Source organism: Anabrus simplex, chromosome 1 (assembly GCF_040414725.1).
Source record: "Anabrus simplex isolate iqAnaSimp1 chromosome 1, ASM4041472v1, whole genome shotgun sequence".
Lineage (NCBI taxonomy): Eukaryota > Metazoa > Arthropoda > Insecta > Orthoptera > Tettigoniidae > Anabrus > Anabrus simplex.
In genome coordinates, this window is record NC_090265.1 from 1,169,438,586 (window position 1) to 1,169,465,098 (window position 26,513).

General features: G+C 39.6%; 1 protein-coding gene across 3 annotated transcripts in view; it reads right to left on the reverse strand.

The window, feature by feature from the left end:
* Positions 1–26,513, reverse strand: part of Ctl1 (choline transporter-like protein 1) — a 290,689-nt gene that overhangs the window by 246,341 nt on the left and 17,835 nt on the right. For all 3 annotated transcript variants that reach the window (XM_067151040.2, XM_067151020.2, XM_067151031.2), the window contains exons 2-3: positions 26,313–26,444; positions 26,027–26,172 (exon numbers count right to left, since the gene is read on the reverse strand). In XM_067151040.2, the coding sequence (XP_067007141.1) occupies positions 26,027–26,172; positions 26,313–26,420 (254 nt within the window). In that variant the 5' untranslated portion in view covers positions 26,421–26,444. The remainder of the gene's footprint in view (positions 1–26,026; positions 26,173–26,312; positions 26,445–26,513) is intronic.

Below are 26,513 nucleotides of genomic sequence, written 5' to 3' on the forward strand. Positions count from 1 at the left end.
GTAGGAGCATGTGCGTTAACTAGGGCGTAGGTTTTGTTCGCGCAATTAATTGTGAGTATAGACAATCTGTCATTCACAGGTTCGAAATTTGCAACCGATTTAAGGATCTTGGTTCTAACAGCAAACGCGGTTCCAAGCATCACAGCTCCATTGAGGATTCCTCTTTGCGCTTTGCTCTTGAAAAATCGGTAGCCTTCGGATTCAAAAATCTCTTCATCTGGGTACCTTGTTTCCTGTAGGGCCATTATGGATATCTGATTTTCGTGAAGAGCTTTGGTGAGGGTTTTCAGCTTGCCAGTTTGTGTAAGTGAATTTAAGTTGAAAGTTGCTAGAAAAGTTTTAGATTTTGGCCTGAGATTGTGACTCTTCGGGGTACACCGAGACGCTCCGACTCGTCTCCTGCATGATGTAGTCTCCCCCAGAATCCGAACAAAACTCGTGCGCCGTGGCGTTCACGGCGAGGGATTTATCCAAAGATTTATCCCCTGGGATATGTTTCTTGAAATGTTGTGCCATCATGCTTTTTGACTTGACTTTGCTTTGGACGGGTACCCATCCTTTTACAACTAGGGTTGTTAGCCCTAGAGGTTGCCTCAAGATGTTTTCTGGCTTCTGGTCATTTACCAGTCTTCACCGTAACCCTGGCAAGGGACCAGTTTTTCTTTCACGGCAGTATTTTATTTCCCTACTACCCTCTGACTCTGCTGGCGGCAGAGCCAGCGAGCTTCCCCAATTCCAATGGGACACACCCGATGGAGGTAACCGGTAATAATAATAATAATTATTATTATTATTGTTATTATTATTATTATTATTATTATTATTATCATCATCATCATCTATTATATACACTAGCAAGATACACGTGCTTCGCTACAGTATTATACTGAAATTTATATTTGAATGCTTATTGTTTTACATATAATCTGCCGAAATTCGCCATCTGACTCGTTTTCTAATAGATTACGGCAAGTTTTCTCCCATTTTTCAATCTTTCTTTCCAGCAATCGATTTCATACTTCCCGGGCTAGGTCCAGGTATTCCACCCGGTCACTTGGGTCCCTAAATCTTTGCCATCTTTTCCTATAAGCATTCTTAATATGGAACAAATCATTCAGGAGATCAGGTGTGATGTTGTCTTGGGTGCCTTGGCGGTACTGAACCCACGACCGGACTGCATTCTTAGTCATTACCCGTCCAAGACCCGTTTCCAGCGCGGTCCGCACATTTGACGATGGTCCAGAACATTATTATTATTATTATTATTATTATTATTATTATTATTATTATTATTATTATTATTATTATTATTATTATTATTATAGATGTTCTGGACACAACAGCAAGATGCAAGACCGCTACTTGGCGGTAAATTACATCTGCTGCCATTGTCATTGTTGAGAATGTGACCAGCACCATTGTTGTGCGTAGGCAAGTGTGGGGGATTTCTGGCCATACGAATGACATACTTCTGTGCATTATTGATCTTATTATAAAGGTGAAAAATTAGATGGTCAAACTCATTCCTATCGTTTATTTCAAATGTGTTTAAATTTTTATTTATATGCCAGGAGAATCTACCATAAGAACGTTCTCCGAAGGAAAAGATGGTTCTTGAAAACGAACCCAGGAAAGATTAAAAATGATCGTTTTATGATCAGAATAAGTACATCGAAAATCTACAGCCTGTTTCCAGTCATTCGACAAGGTCAGGAATGGAATGAATAAAGCCCCCATCTAGCGGCGACAATAAGAATTGTGCCGGCAGCCGAAACCTGTCGCACTCCTCTGGGGGAATGATTAATGGATGACAAATGAAATGAAATTATATTGGACAGTGTTGCTGGAATGAATAATGACAGGGAAAACCGGAGTATCCGGAGAAAAAACTGTCCCGACTCTGTTTTGTCCAGCACGAATATCACATGGAGTGACTGGGATTTGAACCACGGAACCCAGCTGTGAGAGGCCGGCGCACTGCAGCCTTAGCAATGGAGGCTCCTTATAAATACATTATGAACAGTAAAATCAATTGGTCAGACCTCCTTTTACACCCCACCGCCGTAAAGTTAATTTACCTCGCCCCCCCCCCCCCAAAAAAAAAACTAAAAGATGGCGTGTTTCTTTATGTTTAAATGAGATTCCAAACACCATTGTTTATGTCTATTACCTTCAGTTTTGAGATTTAAATAATTCACATTTTTTCACTTTCACACTCCTCCTCCCCCCACCCCCCCAAGTGAATTTCCCGGCAAAAAATACTTGTTTCTTTAACAGTAAAGGATCTTCTAAGTGCCAATTATCACGACTGTAACTTCTTCAGTTTTTGATTTATGTGTCCTCATGAAAGAAATTCAACTCCTTTTCACTCCCGCCCCCCAAGATGATTCCCCCTGTCCCCAAAACGGGCTTTTCTTTGTTTTTAAAGGAGATCCAAATACCAATTTTCACTTCTGTAGGCCCTAACAACTTTAGTTTTTATTAGATGTAAGTATTCTCATACAATTAAGTCAATTAATTTTTCAATTCTTTCACCTCCCCCCCCCCCCCCCAATTCATTGGTTTTTTCCGAGAATTTGTGTTTCTTTACTTTTAAAACAGATTCCAACTATCAAATTTCATGTCTGTAACATCTTCATTTTTGAGATAACAGTCGCCTAATTAAAAGAATTCAATGCCATTTTCAGTCACTTTTACCCTCCCCCCCCCTTCCACCCAAGTGGTATTTCCAAAAACTAAAAATACACGTTTCCTTATTTCTAATAGAGATAAAAATAACATTTTTCACTTCTGTAACATGTTAAGTTTTTTTGAGATATACTGTATAAATTCTCATTTTAAAGTTTCAACCGCTTTTTAGTTCCCCTTAAGAGGAGTTTCCAAAAACAAATCACCTATGTTTCTTTACATTTACAGAAGATTCCGAATATCACTTTTTACGTCTGTAACATTCCACGTTTCTCAGATATTCTGTAGATATCGTCTTTCAAAAAATTTCACCCCAATATGTCACTCCTGTTTAACCGCCATTAATTGTATTTTCCAAAAACAAAAAAATACATGTTTCTTTATTTTTAAAGGAGATCCCATATACAAATTTTCAGTTCTGTAATATCTTCAGTTTCTGAGATATATGTATCCTCATTAAAGGCATTCAACCGATTATTCACCCTTTTACACCCCTCCTATTGGGATTTTCCGAAAACAAAAAATACTTGTTTCTTTATTTTTAAACGAGATTCAAAATACCAATTTTCACATCTGTAAACTTTTAAAATTTTTAGATGTAGATACACTCATTTTAAAAATTCACCCCCCTTTTCACCCCCCCCCCCCCCATAATTTGGATTTTCCAAAAAACAAAAAATACCTGTTTCTTTATTATTTTTAAAGTAGATCCCAAATACCAATTTTCAGGTCTAATATCTTCAGGTTCTGAAATATAAATAGCCTCATTAAAGGCATTCGACACATTTTCACCCTTTTCAACCCTTCCTATTGGGATTTTCCAAAAACAAAAATATACGTGTTTCTTTAAAGGAGATTCTAAATACTAATTTTTACACCTATAAACTTTAAAAAAGCCTCCGTGGTTCACACGGCAGCGCGTCGGTCTCTCACCGCTGGATACCGTGGTTCAAATCCCAGTCACTCCATGTGAGATTTGTGCTGGACAAAGCGGAGGCGGGACAGGTTTTTCTCCGGGTACTCCGGTTTTCCCTGTCATCTTTCATTCCAGCAACACTCTCCATTCTCATTTCATAGCATCTATCATTCATTAATAAATCACTTTGGGAGTGGCGACCCCATCATACTAACAGCCTATATCTGCTTCATTCATTACATCCCTGACCCGGTCAATGACTGGAAAACAGGTTGTAGGTTTTCATTTTCATTTTCAAACTTTAAAAGTTTTGTGATATAGATACACTCATTTTAAAACTTCACCCCCTTTTCACCCCCCATGAACTGGATTTTCCAAGAACAAAAAAATACGTGTTTCTTTATTTTTAAAGGAGATCAAAACACCAATTTTCAGGTCTGTAATATCTTCAGTTTCTGAGATATAAGTATCCTCATTAAATGCATTCAACCCGTTTTTCACCCCTTTCCACCTTTCCTATTTGGGATTTTCCGAAAACAAAAAATATGTGTTTATTTTTAATGAAGATTCTAAATACCAATTTTTACTGTAAACTTTCAAAGTTTTGAAATATAGACACACTAATTTAAAAATTCACCCCCCTTTTCACCCTCCCACTATTTGGATTTTCCAAAAACAAAAAAAATATGTGTTTCTTTATTTTTAAAAGAGATCAAAAGTACCAATTTTCAGGTCTGTAGTACCTTCAGTTTCTGATATATAAGTACCGGTATCCTGATTAAAAGCATTCAACCCCTTTTTCACCCTTTTTCACCCTTTTTCAGCCGTCCTATTGGGATTTTCTGAAAACAATAAAATACGTGTTTCCTTATGTTTAAGGAAGATTCTAAATACCAATTTTTACATTTGTAAACTTTTAAAGTTTTGAGATATAGATATACTCATTTTAAAATTTCACCCCCCTTTTAACCCCCTTAGCGATGGAATATCCAAAAAATCCTCTCTTAGTGAGCACCTACATCTTAATATGAATGTATTCCCAAAATTTTATTTCATTATGTCCAGTAGTTTTGGCTCGGCAATGATGAATCATTACAAGTAATAAATCTCATTGTAGACCGTATTGGACATCAGATATGAACATTAAAAAAAGAATAATAGTTAAACACCACCTTTCCAATATTTATCTTTCCTATATTTAGGAAATAAACATTACAACAGGCGTTGTAAGATGGGACATGTTTCGCTTAACAGTCGTAAGCATCATCAGACCTAACTTTAGGCTAAGATTTATTTTTGGCTGATGATGCTTACGACTGTTAAGCGAAACATGTCCCATCTTACAACGCCTGCTGTAATGTTTATTTCCTAAATATAGGAAAGATAAGTATTGGAAAGGTGGTGTTTAACTATTATTCTTATTTTAATGTTCATAGATGATGAATCAGTCGGTCAGTCAAGACAAGCTATTTTATTTATTTATATATATATATATATATATATATAGATAGATAGATAGATATAACATTATTGTATCATTTATCATTCATTATTATTATTATTATTATTATTATTATTATTATTTATTATTATTATTATCTAAATATATGGCTAATTCCATTCGAATTAATCCATTCCAAGTACTTGAAATGAGCCTGCCGGAGATGTCTGACAGGCTACTCACAAGCGATTGATGAATAAGCGAGAGAAGTGATGATTATGTACTCGTACTGGAATTGAAACTGACAGGGGAAGTTGGTAGCAGGTAGGGACCCTCTTCGGAGGCAGCCCTACCCAGGGAGTGGCGCCCCTGCCTATGTGAGTCCCAGAGCACACTGACCCGGTGTGTAACATCTGGTATGGGTCCCTGCTCAGGGTTACGAGTGAAGACCTCAATGGCATCTACGGCGGAGAAGGTGGACTTCAGTACGGCGGAGATGACGGAAGGGGCATACCCGTAGCGTCTGTACTCCAGAGGAGCGGTTACGAAAGGCGTCTGTCTCCATGTTAGGGGCGGCCTAATTTTGAACCTGGCAGTAGGTATAAAATTCCTTTGGGTGTGGCGAGCCCATCGTAACAATAGCCTATATGGACAAAGCAGATATGGTGCCTCGGAAAAGGTTAGGGCGTCCCCTGCTAAAAGCGACGCGCAGCTCTTCAGGTGCTGGGGGAACAGTGAAAAATGGGCAACCAGCACCAAACTACATCAAAATTGCAACAATTAATGTACTGACACTGACGGGAAAGACAGAAGAACTGGTTGACTTCATGATAGAAAAAGATATAGCCATACTTGGACTGTGCGAGACCAAGAAGAGGGGTACAGGGGAGATCCCTCTGAGAGAAGGATACAGGCTGTATTACAGCGGAGGACCTGAAGCAAAAAATGGAGTGGCCAAGAATATCTGGAATATACGAAGTACCTCAGCGATAGGATGATGATGATGAGACTCCAGTTTGAAAATGGCGTGAAAGATCTATTTCCGTTGTATGCCCCACAAACTGGTTGCATAGATGAACATCTAGAGGACTTCTTAGAGGAAGTGGAGAGACAGATAGAAGATAAGGAAGAACTATTGATGGGAGATCTAAATGCACAAGTTGGAATGGAAAGACAAGGAAAGGAAGATGTTTGTAGGGCCCTTTGGATATGGAAATGTAAATCCAGAAGGCGAGTTGTTGGTGGATTTTTGCATGAGGAATCAAATGATTGTTGGAAACACCTGGTTTAGAAAGAAGAACAGTCAGAAGATTACAAGGTATGGTTGGGGAGACAGACGAACAAAGACCATGATTGATTATATAATCATAGAGAAAGAACACCGGAAGAACCTTGTAGATGTAACAGCCATGCCTGAAGAAGCTTTTGGTGGAGATCATAGAGTTGTGATAGGAAAATTGAAAGTTGGAAAGATTGAAAAACCCCAATTAAGAAGAGAGAAAAGAATTAAGGTATGGAAGTTGAAGGAGAAAAGCATACAAGAAGAATTTCAAAGGGAAATAATACCCTTGGTACCCAGGACAGAGGTGGGGAATGTTGAAGAGGAATGGAAAAGATTTAAGGAAGCACTGGTTGGATGTGCAGAAAAGGTGTGTGGTAGAACATCAGGAAATGTGAAAGACAAAGAAACACACTGGTGGAATGATAGGGTAAAGATTAAAGTGAAGGAAAAGAAAATGGCATGGAAAGCATGGAAAACATCTAAGACTGAAGAAAGTAGAAGAAAATATGTGGAGGCAAAGAATTTGGCCAAGAAAGTAGTGGAGGAAGAAAAGAGGAAAAGCTGGGCCTTATTCACACAGAAATTGAGAGATGATACGCAGGGCAGCAAGAAATTATTGTATGGTATCTTAAGAAACAAAAAGAGTAAACACCAGATTTGTGAAGGATGAAGGTGGCATAATTTTAACAAAGCCAGAAGAAATAAGAAAGAGATGGAGAGAGTATTTTCAGAAGCTGCTGAACATAAGAACGGATGACAGTCATTCAATGGACGACCAGGAAAGGCAATTAGTTGATGAAGAAATGGATAAAGAAATTACAATGAATGAAATTGAAATGGCAGTAAGAAAGATGCAGAATGGAAAAACTGCTGGAATAGATGAAATTTCAGTGGAGATGATAAAGGCAGCTGGAGCTGTAGGCCTGCAGTGGATATATCGGGTTCTCAGGAATGTCTGGGAGAATAAGGAGGTCCCTGAGGATTGGCAAAAGGAATAATCATCCCAATTTTCAAGAAAGGTGATAAGAAAGTTTTGAAGAACTATAGGGGAATTACTCTAATATCCCATGTTGCTAAGATAATGGAAAGGATACTGGAAAGTAGAATAAGGTTGAGGGTTGAGAATCAGATACAGGAAAATCAGTTTGCTTTCAGAAGTGAAAGGTCAACAATAGAGCCCATTTTCATTATGAGACAATTAATGGAAAAGCACTGGGAGTACGGGAATGATATAGTGATGACATTCATTATGAAAGTTTGGGACAGTCTGGTGCAAAAAGGAATTGGACAGGGATTAATAGAAATGATCATGGCATGTATAAGGGATGTTGTAGTTGCGTGCAAACACAAGTTGGCAGGACAAGTTGGTTCAAAATAACTAGTGGGCTGAGACAGGGAAGTGTTCTATCACCAATCCTGTTTACAATAGTAATGAATGACATCATGAGAACAGCAAAAGCAGCATATGGAGGAAGAGAAATGAACATGATGTTATTTGCAGATGATATTGTGATTTGGGGAGAAGACGACAGGAAGGTTCAAGAACAGTTGAATGTGGTGAATGAGAAGATCGAAGAATGTGGATTGAAAATAAGTGTAGAAAAGAGTAAAACTCTTGTTATGACTAGAGGGGAGAAAGAAGGGAAAGGTCAGATTAGACTTGCAGACAAGCCCCTGGAAGTAGTGGAAACGTTTAAATACCTGGGGAGTGAATTAATGGAGAATGCTCGACTGGATGCTGAGATTAGTAAAAGGATTCAAGCTGGAAGTTGTTTCTATCATAGTGTAAGAAACATGTTATGGGACAAAGATGTGCCAATGGATGCAAAGGATACTATGTACAAGATGTATTACGTACCCATAACAACTTACGGAGCAGAAACTTGGACAATGACAAAGAAGGATGAGAGTCGAATACAGGCAGCCGAAATGAAGTTCTTGAGGAGTATGATACAGAAGAGTAGAAGAGACAAAATAAGATGTGAGAAAATCTGGGAAGAAATTGGAGTGGAAAAAATGAATGATAGAATAGAGAAGAGCCGACTAAGATGGTTTGGGCACATAAAGCGAATGAGCAACGAAAGAATGCCAAAAAAGGTGATGGAAATGAAAATCCAAGGAAGGAGAGGCCGTGGATGACCACGATTGAGATGGAAGATACCATCCAACGCAGCATTATAGAAAGAAACCTGGACTGGGACACAGTGTTGGAGGAGGAGTGGTGGAAAGACCGAAGAAAGTGGAGAGGAACCATATTTGCCCCTACCCGGCTACAGCTGGATAAAGGGAAATGATGATGATGATGATGATGATGATGATGATGATGATGATGATGAGGGGAAGTTGGGGATCCAGCCATAAACCTGTCCCACCTCCGCTTTGTCCAGCACAATTTCAATAAATTAATTATTACAAATATATTTTTATAAAACATATTTTACGTATTATTATTCTTATTATTATCATCATGCAGGAGGTTTGAGCGTCAGCTTACCTTGTGACGCAGTAATTAATCTGTAATATTATTTATAAGTTTCATATTCCATATTGATTGGATTCAATGTAATAGACAAGAAAAATGTTCCACCGATCAATACATTTATTGTGAATGAATTATTGCACTAGTACCGGTTTCGGCCTATCTTGGCCATCATCAGCTAGCACACAAATTTACAGTCATTAGACAAAATTACAAAGATGTTACGTTAGAGCATCCGGATGTCTAATGAAAAATGGAGGTAAAATATATTGCAGTATGTTGCGTTAAAATATCTCTGATTAAAAGTGGTGATGGTTATAATAAATTAAAACCTATTGATTGAGCATGGACATGAGTACATAAACACATTAAAATATATATGCCACATCATAAGACACTAAAAAATATAGCACATTCAACACATTAAAACATGGTATATTTAAAAAACGTCTATTAAAATTTGAGTTCATGTTGCGTTGCATTCATTCTTCAATCCTCTTGTAGTTCTTGTGTTGATTAAGTTGTATTAGGTGAATATCGAGAATGTTCTATGGCTGATATACTTTGTATTGGTATGTTATAAGAACTCTTGTCATTAACATTTGAAAATTGAGTACTGTGCAATTCAACTGTTGATGTAGTCAGGTAAGATTTATATATACAGCAAGGTGGGGTTTAATTTTAGAGCAGTTGGTGGTGACACCTCTCTCTTCTATGCACATTATATGGTTGTTATCTGTAAAGAAAAGCTAATATGAGTATAGCGTATGTATGAAGGAATGCCTGGATGTATGTGTGAAATGAAAAGAGTACTTACTGTTGTTGCTGTGGAGGTTGTGTACCGATATGTTTGGAGATTTGTTGTGTTCTGCTATGAGAACGTCTGGGGCTCATGTTAGCTGTGTGGAGGGATATTGGTGGAGGGGATGGAGGAGTGGCTATTGTGAAGGTAGGGGCGGGGTTAGGTTTGTGATTCGTCGGTTTGTTATGACGTGTGTTTACTAATTTGAGATAGCCATTTTTTATTGCAGGAATGACTTTGTCAAAGATGATACTGGTTTTCTCTGTAATGTCGTTAATGTTATGATTTTCACATTTTAATGACAAGAGTTCTTATAACATACCAATACAAAGTATATCAGCCATAGAACATTCTCGATATTCACCTAATACAACTTAATCAACACAAGAACTACACGAGGATTGAAGAATGAATGCAACGCAACATGAACTCAAATTTTAATAGACGTTTTTAAATATACCATGTTTTAATGTGTTTACTGTGCTATATTTTTTAGTGTCTTATGATGTGGCATATATATTTTAATGTGTTTATGTACTCATGTCCATGCTCAATCAATAGGTTTTAATTTATTATAACCATCACCACTTTTAATCAGAGATATTTTAACGCAACATACTGCAATATATTTTACTTCCATTTTTCATTAGACATCCGGATGCTCTAACGTAACATCTTTGTAATTTTGTCTAATGGCTGTAAATTTGTGTGCTAGCTGATGATGGCCAAGATAGGCCGAAACCGGTACTAGTGCAATAATTCATTCACAATAAATGTATTGATCGGTGGAACATTTTTCTCGTCTATTACATTGAATTCAATCAATACGGAATATGAAACTTATAAATAATAATACGGAAGCCAACCAGGCAAAACGTAATGCATACAAATACCAAAACCAAAAATCAAGCTAATGAACGCAACCAAAAGCATTGCCTTCTTGAAGGAATGCCTTTCAAACAACTTAACACCGAAATTTCTCCAGAAATACAATAACAAACATAGACGAACTGCTCAGACACGCAAAACACTAAACAAGACTAATTAAATTTGGTTAAAAGAAGAAATAAAATTCCTATATCGTAAGAAACAACATCTCAATAATGAACTTTATTCAACACATCTCAAAGTATCCCATGAACTCCCACACAGCTATTGGAATTACTTTCAACAAATTTCTAGAAATAAAATAGCAGATTTAGCCATAAAGAAACAAAACACATTAAACAAAAAACTGGAAACACTGAAACAACAAAGCAAACCAAAACCACTAACCATAACTGAAAATAAAGATCCTTCTCATCTTAACAAGAATTCCCAACATAAATTCCACCCACCCGTAAAAAATCTCACACTAACCGTATTTGACGATGTAGAGACGGCTATGTTGAGCAGGGGACCCAAACTGGGGTAATGCATCATCCTATCAGAATATTATAACTGCCGTTACCGAAACAGAACTCGCTTTACAGAAAATTCCGTACGATATACGAGACGAAGTTAGACACGAAATCAGTAGAAAGATCCCGCAATATATCAATAATGTTCACAATAATAACCTAAACATGAATACCACCAATAAATCGAACCTAAACAAACTCAAAAACAAAATAAAACAGAACAATCTACTAATAACATAAGCCGACAAAGGCAACACTACAGTCATTATGGATAAGAATGAATACATAACAAAGACTAAAGAATGTTTCCAGGACAACACTTCTTCAATTAAACGCCGAGATCCAACCAATAATATACAAAGGAATTTAAAAAATCTACTCAAGAACACACACTTTATTCTCACCGAAACAGAATCTGCTACAACTTATAACTATGAACCTACAATTACCATCCGCAAGGTCCTACCCTAAAATACACAAAGAAAATGTACCCATGAGACCGATTATAAACTATAAAGCCAGTCCAACCTATAAGTTATCACAATTCATTCAGAAATTTTTGAAAAAGCATTATTCATTTTTAGCAAACAAAACAATACAAAACTCAATAGATTTTTGCAACAGAACCAAAGAACTAAAGATTGAAAAACATCATACCCTTACTTCATTTGATATAACAAACATGTACCCTAACATTCCTATTAAACGAACAGTCAAAATAATTGAATCTAACCCAGAAAACCACAGTAACTTGAGCACCTTAGAAATAGAAGAATTTGTGATTCTTCTTAAATTCGCCTTAAACAATAACTACTTCAAATTTCATGATACCATATATCAGCAAGAAGGATTACCTATGGGATCTCCTGCTTCCGGAATATTAGCAGAAATATATATCGACTACCTAGAACACACGTCAATTAATAAAATAGATAATAAATATTTTTGGTGTAGATTTGTTGACGATATCTTCGTAATTATAGATAATAGATTCACTGATGCAGATACCATACTAGACAAACTTAACAATTTAGACCCCCAAATTAAATTCACTAAAGAAACAGAAAATTACCGTACCTTAAATTACTTGGACTTAACAATAACCAGGCATGACACTCACTTATCTTACAAGATCTATAGGAAACCCACACACACTTTAAATACCATAAAAAATGACTCCGTTCATCCTAACACACATAAAAGAGCAGCCTATTATAGTATGATACATAGAGCTTTCAATATCCCAATGACAACAGAAGATCGAAATAATGAATTAAAATTATTCCACGACATAGCCAAATACAATGGATACAGCAAAGAAATGGTCAACAAAATCATCCACAAAATAAAATCCCAACCTAAAACTAAATTAATCAAAACAGCCAAACTGAAAAAAGATTATGTCCTATTTACCTTCAACAACAACCTGAAAATAGCATTCAAAACCACACACAACAGCACCAACATTATACACAACACCAAAACAGTCAATAATAATAATAAATACAACCAATCAGGTGTCTACCGCATCAAATGTAACAACTGTGACACAAGCTACATCGGACGTACAGGCAGAAACTTCACCGTCCGTTATAATGAACATATAAATGCAGTAAAGCACAACCATTTCTCATCAATAGGCCAACATGTAGAAGAATCTAAGCACAACTTCACAGACATCAACAATGACATGATGATATTAAACATAAACTCTAAGGGCCCCCTGCTCAACATAACCGAAGATTTCTATATTTCTTTGGATCAATACGCTAACCCCAAACATAACATTAACGACATTACAGAGAAAACCAGTATCATCTTTGACAAAGTCATTCCTGCAATAAAAAATGACTATCTCAAATTAGTAAACACACGTCATAACAAACCGACGAATCACAAACCTAACCCCGCCCCTACCTTCACAATAGCCACTCCTCCATCCCCTCCACCAACATCCCTCCACACAGCTAACATGAGCCCCAGACGTACTCGTAGCAGAACACAACAAATCTCCAAACATATCGGTACACAACCTCCACAGCAATAACAGTAGGTACTCTTTTCATTTCACACATACATCCAGGCATTCCTTCATACATACGCTATACTCATATTAGCTTTTCTTTACAGATAACAACCATATAACGTGCATAGACGAGAGAGGTGTCATCACCAACTGCTCTAAAATTAAACCCCGTCTTGCTGTATATATAAATCTTACCTGACTACATCAACAGTTGAATTGCACAGTACTCAATTTTCAAATGTTAATGACAAGAGTTCTTACAACATACCAATACAAAGTATATCAGCCATAGAACATTCTCGATATTCACCTAATACAACTTAATCAACACTAGAACTACAAGAGGATTGAAGAATGAATGCAACGCAACATGAACTCAAATTTTAATAGACGTTTTTTAAATATACCATGTTTTAATGTGTTGAATGTGCTATATTTTTTAGTGTCTTATGATGTGGCATATATATTTTAATGTGTTTATGTACTCATGTCCATGCTCAATCAATAGGTTTTAATTTATTATAACCATCACCACTTTTAATCAGAGATATTTTAACGCAACATACTGCAATATATTTTACCTCCATTTTTCATTAGACATTCGGATGCTCTAACATAACATCTTTGTAATTTTGTCTAATGACTGTAAATTTGTGTGCTAGCTGATGATGGCCAAGATAGGCCAAAACTGGTACTAGTGCAATAATTCATTCACAATAAATGTATTGATCGGTGGAACATTTTTCTCGTCTATTACAGTAATTAATCTGTATCACTATCGAGTGGCTGCACACCCAAGTCGGAATCAGAGTCGGGGTCAGCACACGAGGTATCATCACCGGAGCTGGAGCTGTCATCGTTGAGATTGATCACAATCTTGTCGTGAAGACATTCTATGAGGCTATCAGCCTCCCACATGCAATTCTCCGCCTGTTTCACGTGTTCTACATAATTTCGCCATTGTTCCGAAGTCACTTTATGTATTCCCTCTCGCATTAATTGTTCCACTTCTGGGAGCTTGTAACGTTTGTCGTTAGCCGCAATGTATCCCTTCACTTGCTCCACACAAGTTCTATGGGATTTAGCTCGCAGTGATATGGAGGGAGACGAAACACCTCGTGACCTGCAGCTGCTGCCAGATTGTCAATGCGATAGTTGGCATCATAATTTGCACGAATTTTATTGAGTATTTGCTATTTGCTTTACGTCGCACCAACACAGATAGGTCTTATGGCGACGATAGGACAGAGAAAGGCTAAGAGTGGGAAGGAAGCGGCCGTGGCCTTATATAAGGTACAGCCTCAGCATTTGCCTGATGTGAAAATGGGAAACCACGGAAAACTATCTTCAGGGCTGCTGACAGCGGGGTTCGAACCTACTATCTCCCGAATACTGGATACTGACCGCACTTACGCGACTGCAGCTATCGAGCTCGGTAAGTTCAAGTTTATTCATAGAGGGTTCCCAAGTAATATTTTTCTGTCAACCAAGCCTGAATAACAGGTTTCGTGGCACTTTTTGTGGGCACACGCTCGACTTTCACTGAGTGATATGAAGCATTATCTAGGACAATAACTGAATTAGGTGGTATGTTTGGTAATAGTTGCTTTGTGAAATATTCCTCGTATCTCTCACCGTCCATTTTCCCATGATAGTCGCCTGTCTTCTTGCCCACGAATATAAGTTCTGCTCCCTCAACGAACCCACAATCAGTCCCTGCATGAATCAGCAGTACACGCCCCCCTTTGCCCGAGGGTGCCTTGCTACCTGTGATGAGGCCCTCCCTCCATGCCTGTGTGGCTGTCTTAACAGATGTATCAACACAAACCCTGGACTTAGTGTGGCCAGCATTTGCCTATGTCTCACCTGTGTACACTACGGCTTTTCCCTTGGCCCTTACTTCGCGAATACTGTGTAAATACCTATGACGCCAAGCAACAATGTCTTACCTATCAATTAACAATGATTCTCTCCTTCGCTTTATATACTTAAACCCCATATCTAAAAGTAGCCTCCGCATGGTCGTTTTAGAGAACTTTGGAAGTTCCTTGTCCTCATTAACAATTGATACCACTTTATTTAATGTCGGTAGATCGTTCTCCCTGTACAAGATGTGGATTTTTCTCCTTATTGCCACTCGAGAAAAGGAATCATACTTCTGAAGACGAGTTACTTTCCTTTCTGTTCCTCTATGCTTTCGAGGTGTCTCCAACCCTTTTCCGGTTTTATAATCTGCTTTTACCTTGAGCACGGTTGTATATGAAGCTCCCACAGCCTCTGCTGTCCGTCTCACTGGTTCATAAACAGTAGTAATTCCGCCGTCAATAGTTTTCGCTCAGAAATGCTTATAAACAGACAGAATCATGTTTCTCTCGCCGGACGTAAAAATCTTGCGTTTCTTCTTCAACTGATAACATTCTGGTAAATTTTTGTTCAGATCCATTGCACAATAATATCCAATAATGAATAAAAAGAAACCTACAAACGTACAAGAGACTACAAGAATTATGAATTAGCACACAATACGCACATGCACTCTTTTTTTTTTTTTTTTTTTGCTAGGGGCTTTACGTCGCACCGACACAGATAGGTCTTATGGCGACGATGGGATAGGAAAGGCCTAGGAGTTGGAAGGAAGCGGCCATGGCCTTAAGGTACAGCCCCGGCATTTGCCTGGTGTGAAAATGGGAAACCACGGAAAACCATCTTCAGGGCTGCCGATAGTGGGATTCGAACCTACTATCTCCCGGATGCAAGCTCACAGCCGCGCGCCTCTACGCGCACGGCCAACTCGCCCGGTTCCACTCTTTTTGTAAAAGCGAAGCACACTGATAAAATTCTCTCACTGCTGTTTTAAACAGACTATGATTGGAACTGCACCCATGTGTTCAAGACATCCACTGAGTAAGTAAGTATGGCAGCTCCGTATTGACGGCACCACTGCCAAAACTTGCGCTGAATAGTGCGCCCCCTTGCCCTCCTCACCTTCCATGTGACAACACAGTTGGCGCTGCCCCTGTCGCCCGCGCCATCCCCTGATCCATACTACTCACTTCCGCTTTAGTCTGCTCAAAAGATGGTCCGGAGAATAAGGCCACTGTAATTGCTGAAAATCAGCAACCTACCAAGTACAGCCTAAGTACACAAACATTTTCAGAAAATACCTGTAGTGAACTGCATCTTTTTGTATTCACAAATCTTTTGAAATGTATAAACCTACATTTTCATGCAGTTCAATCTTCACTCTATTTGTGTCCATACTTGGGACCACAAAATAGGTGTCCATGTCCGTATCTGGGAATGTCCGCAAAGGAAATATAACAATTTACGTCAGGACATAAAATTCTGCCCATATCAGGGGAGTGTCCAGATTAGAGGTGTCAAAGCGAAAGATTTCACTGTATCTCAATAAGAGAAAAGCGAAGATCACCAACAGCACCCAAGAAATTGGAAATGTAAAATTATTATTATTATTAATACTCCTGCTTATTACCCCTTATACTTACCACAATCAGATATTACTTCGTTAACAACTGCTTATTAGCTTCAAGTGGTGGTGGTGGTGGTGATTATTGTTTTAAGAGGAAGTACAACTAGGCAACGATCCCCTGTATAATGCTAATCAGAGAGAAAAAATAGAAGGGATCCGACGATCGAAAAATTAAGGTATCGGCCAAAGAAAAACAAGGGCCACAAAGGGCATGAAAATTAAGACTCCCTAGGCCTCATAAACCTAATACCGTCAGGGTCGAAAAAGAACAAGAATTGACCAAGGAAGGTCGGATAGGATAGCTGAAAGTGAGGACTCTGGCACAAGTGGAAGCAATGACACGACTCAGCTAAGGGCCCCGTGGTCGCCAACCCATGCTCCCAAGTTGAGAGCCACCGAAACCCATTTTAGTCACCTCTCACGACAGGCAGGGGATACCGTGGGTGTTATTCTACCGCCCCCATCCACAGGGAGTTATAAGCTTCAATTTGAGTATAATCTCCAATAACAGTTCTTTCCTCCTGCTCCCTTAAGGTGTTGATCACTAATAAGGACTTTACAAGTATTGAATACATTCTGAAATGAAGGAGAAATTTTGACATACATCTCACTAAATCCAATAACTACCCTGATTCAAATAACTACTATTCCAGGTAGTTCACCGGCCCCATGCGATTAACTTTTATGCATCCTGCCACTTTGCTGTATCCACAAAGACGCACACAAAATGCTGTCAATTGTGTATACTGTTTTATTTACAAGTTATTTACATATATTCTTCACACACGCACTAATAAACTGCCATCTTCAAACAAAACACTACTATGAAGAATAAGAAGACTGCACACCTGCATGTCAACGTACTACCAATCACAACATGAATTTACATAATCGATTAATGACTTACACTCATAACTCTTGTTAAACAACAACTCAACTCAACTCAACCCTCAAGACTGCCTCTTTATATATGTTGCCCGACCAGGCTTCTAGAAGAATATGACACAACATGTTTTCTCGTAATTTCGTGAGTCTCCAATAGCCCATTTACAATGTAAGAAATTTTCTACACAATACCAGTCGCACAATCCGTTGTTATAGACTATTACAGTGTGTTGCACAATATTGCATTGGATTATACATCATATATACAGGTAATAATAAATTATATACTATTAATTACGTGTTCTTACATTAAACAAACTCCTATTAATATATATATATATATAGAGAGAGCAGATGTTTCATGACATGACCTCACAAATAATACGATCATGATTATAACAACTCCATACCCACACTTCACAAGTAGTAATAATAATAATAATAATAATAATAATAATAATAATAATAATAATAATAATAATAATAATAATAATAATAATAATAATAAAAAATGTAATTGTCGGGCTCAATATTTCCGTTATTTACCCACGGGTTACAGAATTGTTTCCAAGTTATAATAGTCCATTACACTTGTATCAGCTTTTACTACAATACTCTAAAATACAGTACATCGGTCCCTCTCCATAAACCGTGGTAATATAATGAGATGTGTGGTTACAGGCTAAATCATAGTAGCAGGAATCATGAGTGTCACTATTGTTTCATTGTGAATACCCCGAATAAACCCGTGAAATGAAATGGCGTATGGCTTTTGTGCTGGGAAATCCCAGGACGGGTTCGGCTCCCCAGGTGCAGGTCTTTTGAGTTGACTCCCATAGGCGACCTGCGCGTCGTGATGAGGATGAAATGATGATAAAGACAACACATACACCCAGCCCCCGTGCCAGGGAAATTAACCAATGATTGTTAAAATTCCTGACCTTGCCGGGAATAGAACCCGGGACCCCTGTGAGCAAACGCCAGCACGCTAACCATTTAGCCATGGAGCCGGACAATAAACCCGTAAAAGAAGCACAGATACGAAGAATATGAAACTTACAACAGAAGGTGTACACACAGACCAGGAAAAGGTATTGTATAGGCTGAAAACTGCACGCTGCATGTCAAGCCTCGTAATAGCTCACTTAGCAGGGGCGCGGTGAGAGTTGTGATAGAGCACAGTGCTTGAAATGTTTGAATCCCTTGCAAATTGTTGGTGGGTTTGTTTGTTGTTTTTTTCCAGACAGTTGACTGGGATGTGGTAAGGTTGCGTACTTAATGGTTACCACAGACTGATTTGTTTATTTGGCCCTAAAAAGGGCCATTGTATGGTATCATATGGTATGGAACTGGGTTTGAAGAGAAGGAAAACATGTGACAAGATTTCAGTTACCTACGTCTTTCAGTTACCTGCTCAAACCGACAACCTCCGTGGTCAATACAGAGCTCTGCGGGATGTTGTAAGAACCATCTGGCAGGTTGCAATATCTCTGGCATAACAGGTCAGCATGCCTCAGTGATGAGCTGTCTATGGTGACCAGGATTGCTCAGCTCCTGTGCATACATGGTCCCACAGAAAAAAGAACAGGGACGTAAGATTGGGTGATCTGATAGGCCAGGAGACACAACAGGCCCTCCCCTTCCTATCCATTTATCAGAATACATCGCATGGAGATAGTTCTGGACGACCATCGCCATGTGCGGTGGAGTTCTGTGATGTTCAAACCACATCCTGCAGGAGTCAAGGAGTGGCCACATGTTCTAAAAACAGTGATAGGCAAGCTTGGAGAATCCGCAGATAGCGCTCTCCCATCAAAGTCCCTGAAAAAAATGGGGACAAATGAGGTGATCACGTGCGATGCCACACCATATGTTCACACCCTATTATATCTGAAAAGCTACCTGGCATATCCAATGGGGATTATCAGCACTCCAGTAATGCATATTTTGTCAATCAATGGTTCCATTGTTGTGGAACCGTGCTTCGTCTGTAAATAAGACGGTCGCTAAAAAGGCAGGATCAGTGTCCAAATGTTGTAGGATCCAATGATGGAATGGCACTCATGCTTCGAAATTATGACCATAGAGCTCATGGTGTAAGTGCAGATCACACGGGTGAAACCACTGGCTATGCAATATCCGCATAACATACGCCCAACTGATGTTTGTGCAATGGCCCATGTGCTGGTGTGAGGGTTATGCCGGACAGCCTCCAACACAACCTCTTCATTGTGAGCAGATGTCCAGGGATGATCTTTAACAGGCTGTGTCTTTCCTAGGGACAAAGTAGCACGCAGATGTCTCTCCACACTCCGAAATGTCATGCCTGTCAGTTGTTGTCTATCCAGATAGCGTTCTTGGTACAGGCATTGTGTCTGGTATGCATTCTGTCTAGTTTCTCCATATGTTCACACCCACAGTGAATAAGCTTTGTGTTGTGACTAGCCTCAAAGGAGGCGAGTTTGCACAGCTACATACCTACCTACCTGCTATTGGATGTTGTTAGCGTTCCTATAGGGCACACTTTGCCCTACCTGTGCTCTAAGAAGCTTGGAACAGATACAACGTAGCTAATTGGTCGCCTGTGTCTTAGCCACAGACCATCACCTCCTCATCTTCGTCCAAACCAGCTCAATACCCTATGACACGATACATACGGCCCTTTACAGGGCCAAATAAACAAATCAGTCTGTGGATGTTATCAAGTATGCACCCTTAACACACCCCAGGCAATTGGTGGCAAAATAAAAGAAATTTAAAAATACTTGCATGGTATTTGAACCTTTGAGCACCGTCCACTATCACAACTTCCACCGCGCCCCTGCTAAGTGAGCTATTGCGAGGCTTGAAATGCAGCGCGCAGCTTCCAGCCTATAGAATACCTGCACCTTCTGTTGTAAGGTACATGTTCTTCATATCTGTGCTCATTTTAAGGGTTCGATCGAGGTACCCCAACGATTCCTGCCGTCTTCTAGCCCATAAACACACATCACATTACATTCCCCCAGTTTAGGGAGAGGGACCGATGTATTTCAGAATCGTAATAAAAGCAGTGGGATGCATGAAACTAAATCACAACGGGATGGTGAACCACCCAGTATAACAGACTCGAATGAATCACACATGTACATCAGACTTCAAAAAATTTTAACTGCCAAAACTAATTTTGAGTAATAAATTTATAAACTACCTGATAATGAAAACATATGGTAATAGTATTATACTTCAAAAATTTATGAACTTAATAATCTGGAACTTATCTTAATAAATAATAATTTTGTGTGGCTATTTCCAGCCGAGTGCAACCCTTGTAAGCCAGACCCTCTGATGAGGGTGGGCGGCATCTGCCATGTGTAGGTAACTGTGGGTTATTGTGGTAGAGGATAGTGTTATGTGTGGTGTGTGAGTTGCAGGGATGTTGGGGAAAGCACAAACACCCAGCCCCCGGGTCAATGGAATTAACCACTGAAGGTTAAAATCCCCAACCCGGCCGGGAATCGAACCCGGGACCCTCTGAACTGAAGGCCAGTACGCTAACCTTTCAGCCAACGAGTAGGACACTTATCTTAATGAATTCCTGTTTTCTCTCCACTCCAGCATAGAATGCGAGGTGTTGAAAAACTGTTGCTCTGTCACTGGCACGATTCCAGGTGGCCAGTCAGTTCGTCGACTTTCCACTACACTAGGTTAATGACACGCTGTATTTTACTTTTAGGCATTTTATTTTTAGTGCTCCAGTTGTACTTGTGGTTGTTATTCAAGGGTTCTTAATGAGCATCTCATGGTCTGCCTATTATACTGGTAATTTTCTGTTGCTTAGATTTTTTTGCATTTTTTTAATCTGGTGTGGAAATTTAGAACGCCCTTCAAAAAGCTTCCAATTCACTCAAGATTTATTGTAGAATCAATAGATATGAAGTACATGAAATTATTACATTTACAGATCGGTAGCTCAAGCAGTTCGGAGGTATCAAGTATGGACCCATGCTGAAACACCCATATTAATATGCAGCATAGCCTCCACAATCGGCAATGCAGGCGCTAACTCTGGCATGCAGCCGATCATATAGGCAGCGATTACTGTCTTGGGATACGTTATTCCACCCCTGCTGGACCTGTTCACAAAGTTCGGTAAGAGATGTGGGTCAACGAGTTGCACAAGTCACTCGTCGTCCCTTCATATCCCACATGTACTCGACTGAAGACAAGTCCAGAGACTGTGCTGGCCAGGGAAACTGCTGCCTATCTTGCAGAGCACACTGAGTTTCAGGGGTAGTGGTTGGGCAAGCATAATACTGTTGGAACAGCACATCACCTTCCTGCTGCAAGAACAGCAAAAGAATGGGTCTAAGACATTCTGCACATACCAAGCGCTGGTCAGCATTCCCTCCACAAACACCAAAGGTGAAAGAGAATTTTAGCTTATCCAACCCCAGACCATAAGGCCTGGAGTGGGCCCAGTGTGTATTGGATTAATGCACGATACGAGACAGTGCTCACCAGGTCTACGCCGTGCGTTGCTTTTATTGCTGAAGACCACAGCGTGCCATTCCATTCTCAAGGTGATGCTCCGATGGCAACAGTTGTGACATGCACATTGATGCTGTGGCGTGAGTAGAAGACAGGCTAGAAGTGTGTGTGTCCGTAGTCCCCAGCTGGTAACCAGTTTACGACAGTTCATGTTGACACTTCTATGCTTGCATTTGCTCCTATCTGTGCTGTGGTAGATGTACGATCTGCCAATGCTGCCCTTACAATATGGCGATCTTGGTGGGCGTACAGGATGTGAGGACGTTCAGAACCTTGTCTAAGAGTGTGAGAATGTTGCCACCGTCATTGCACAACTGACGTGGCACGTCCAACTTGTGTGGTAATTCTTAGAGGGGACCATCCCGCCAATCAGAAGGCCACAATTTGACCCCTTTCAAATCCGCTCAGTTGACTGTAGGAAGCACAAGTGTATCTTCATGACATGGAGTCTGCTTGCTTTACACTTTCATGCCACACTGAGCCTTATGGCTGCCAGCATTCCCTTTCAAAAAGTACTCACAGATGGATGCTCTGGTAGCTATGCCACTATGCTATCTGCTAGCGGACAATGCTGAAATCACTATCAATGCATCTGCTATTCCCCTAATGGCATGTGCCATCATCGGATCAAAATCAACATCATCTTTCCAGGCGTTCTATTTTTCTTTTCCCGGCAGTGTGTGTGTGGATTTGCAGTTTGTTACTTGACATTTGAGTTCATTCAAATCTACCATATTTCATTGTTACTGTTATATTATTATTGCGATTTGCTAGTTGCTTTACGTCGCACCGACTCAGATAGGTCTTATGGCGACGATGGGAGAGGATAGGGCTAGGAGTGGGAAGGAATCGGCCGTGGCCTTAATTAAGGTACAGCCCCAGCATTTGCCTGGTGTGAAAATGGGAAACCACGGAAAACCATTTTCAGGGCTGCCGATAGTGGGGTTCGAACCTACTATCTCCCGAATACTGGATACTGGCCGCAATTAAGCGACTGCACCTATCGAGCTCGGTATATTGCGGTTTGAATTGTTTTTTTGAGAAGTATTTATGGTTGCCTAATGAACTTTTAATAGGCTGGCCGGTTTTCCTTTAATTTTGTGTTCTGCAATTTATGTTTAGTGAATGGCTTTCGTGGAATTATGTTTGTAGGTTTATTATTATAATTATTATTGTTTATTTGAGATTAATTCATGTTCATGATTTGATTGAGCAATGTATGAATTGAATTAAAGTGTAGCCTAACAGCTAGGTCAACGGGTCCTAATGGTACGAGGTGCAACGGAATAAAAGAATAATTAAAACTTAAAAATGTATCCGTTAACTAGAACCTAAAAAGAATGATGATGAAAAATGACCGTGAATACAAAACCATCAATAGATCTAATTCACAATGCCTTACTTTCTGGGATGATGCTTGTATTCCAAAGGGGTCCAAAATACAGGTCCCTGTCCCTCATAATACTGTAGTCCTAATACCCCGTAAAGCAAAACCATGGTGTTCCTCCTATAGTGATACTACTTGCTTGGTGTTTTAAGGGGCCTAACATCGAAGGTCATCGGCCCTATAGTGGTACTAATCACAGGTAACATAGATTCATGGTGTTCCTCGCATGTTGGTACTAATCATAGATAATGTAAACCCACGGTGTATCAAACATTATGGTACCACCCACAGGCAACACAGACCCGTGGTGTTCCTCACATAATGGTACTACTCATAGGTATCGCAGACCCATTTTGAACACAGTAGAACCCACCCATTTGAGTGCAGCACACTGCACCTATTTGCGCTAGATGCTAGTCTTTGCAGCCGAGCGCCCGCTGCCCTGCCTCAGTAGGAAGCAGATGATGGTACTAATCACATGCAATGGCCAGACCTGTGGTGTTCCTCACATAATGGTACTGCTCCTAGGTAACATAAACCCATGATGTTCCTCACATGGTGGTACTAATCACAAGTAATGTCAGCCCATGATGTTCCTCACGTTATGGTACTAATCACAAGTAGTCTCATGGTTCTAATTCCATCATCCCTTGGTTGCCCCTTATGACAGGCAGGGGATACCATGGGTGTATTCTTCATCTGCATCCCCCACAGGGGGTCAGAAAGAAAAAATGGAACGGATATGACACTTCGAAAAATGAAGTACCAAACAAAGGAAGACAAGGACCATAAAGGGCGTGAAAATGAAAGATTCCCTAGGCCTCAAATGCTCCAATACCGTCGGTAGGAAAAGAACAAGACCAAAGGAGGGAAGACAGAATAAATGAAGGTGAGGAGCCCGGCACAAGTAAGTGGAAGCAATGCCAGATTCAGTTAAGAGCCTCGTGGTTGCCAAACCTTTCCATTTTAACTAAGTTGTTTCATTTTCAAGTATTATACTGTTACCATATGTTTTCTTTTTCAGGCAGTTCATAAATTTATTTCTCAAAATTAATTTTGGCTGACTGAAGAACCTAACATAAATTAACTGAGTTGAAACTGAAAAGAAATGGCTTCAGATATTTATTTTAAAAAGGACTTCAAAAATATGAGAAATGGAAAGGAACAAACAAGTGACCCATCAAGGCAAGGCCTCAAAAAGTGTATTGCACAGTGCTGATGAAGAGAGAAGGTATCATTCATTTCCTGACTGATGAATTCCATCTTGCTTCAACCATCTTCACAGCACTGATGCATTAACAGCTACAAATAAAGAACAGAATAGTGAAAGGAACACAGTAGGATAAACACAATGAGAGGTCAGTGTGAGAAGAAAGAAACAGAAAGAAAACACAACATGATAGTGACAATCTCTACATCTTCATAATGATCTTTCTTTTACAAGCTGCTTTATGTCACACCGACACAAGATAGGTCTTATGGCAACGATGGGATAGGAACCGGTTAGGAGTGATGTGAAAATGAAAAACCACTAAAAACCATCTTTAGGGTTGCCGACAGTGGGGTTCGAACCTACTATCTCCCAAATGCAAGCTCACAGCTGCGCGCCCCTAACCGCACAGCCAATTCGCTCGGTCATCTACATAAATTTCGGTGTCAAATAGACTGACTCCTCATCAACCTTAGTTCTTCTACATTAATTTCTTCTCAGCCCTCAACGAGTTCATTTCTGCTTCCCAGCTTCATGATGAGTGCAGGCTTCAACACTCATTGAGGGGCCATCTTGAATGAAGATCCATAATGATGACCACTCAAGGAGCATCGAATCCCGCCCTTCTGATGAAATGGGAGGCAGAAATTATGAAGTTGTGGAGATTGTCCTTGTCTGTTTGGTTTTCTTTCTATTTCTCCCTCTTCCCACACTGACCTCTCATTGGGTTTATCCCATTATGACGTATTTCTTTCGATGTTTCTATTCTTCTTTGTTTTAGTGTTTGTCCCACATAACAGGCCCCACTGTACTGCACACAGTTCGCCACTTCACGCTATCTTCAGTCATCAATATTACTCCAACTCTGATCATGTCTTCTTAGATAACAGCAATGCACCATTTCTTTGGCAGTCCTCTTGGTTGGTGACCTGGAGAAGAGATGTTCAGCACAGTTTTAACAACAGAATTGTTGGCACTCCAGATTGCATGGTCATACCATTGTAGGCGATTTTCCTGCATTTTGTCCAGTACGGGGGCTACACAAAACTTTTCTCTAATCTCTTTATTTCTTATCTGTTCAAGCCTGGTATGGTCTGATGACCTATGTAACGTCCTTATTTCTGCAACATGGACCTTCTGCTCTTGTTTTTTAGTAAGCTAACAATTTTAGCCTGCCCTGTCCATAGGCAGGTAGCCCTTCCTGGCCATATCATTCAGGTGAGAGTGATGCGTGTCATTTACATGGGGCGCTCTAGCCTTTACTGCGGAAGTTTGATGAATCCTATGCATAGGATGTGATAGTGAAGAGTTTTGTAACGATCGACTTGTCACTATCCCTGACGCCAAAAACCCTTCTCCTTTTTGCAAGCTTGGGATGGGCATTGGGAAATCTGAACTGCCTTCTACTATAACTTGATTTGCACTATTTGTTACTTTCCATTACTCATATCTACAATGTAAATGGAATACAGATTTAGTTATTTACTTACTGTTTATCACTCATGTCCAAGCCTGACAGAGTAAGATTTCCGACTTTATCATTGTGAGCCGTTCCACAAGTATTGCCAAAGCTGTCATATCCATTAATTAATCTTAAAGGATTACCATAAACAATGGCAAAAGCAGCTACAAAAATCTGAAATAAGACACCACTTAAAATGTGTTAAAGAGTACAATTAAAGTTTAAGATTCACAGCTAGCTACACTGGGAGTTTTGTTATAAAAAGAGGGTCTTACAACAGTGCCAAATGTTTTGCTAGTTTTAGGTCTACTTACCATAAGAAACAAGAACAATGTAAATGCGCACAGCCATATGACATCAGTACAACCACGGGACTTGGACGGATTGTTCTGGGACGAAGAGTCATCATCACAACAGCTCATGTTGAATCTAGATTCTTACAACACCTGTAAGAACAAATTATTCTTCTTAATGATACAGTTAAACACAAGAAGTCATATTCAGCATTCCCATTA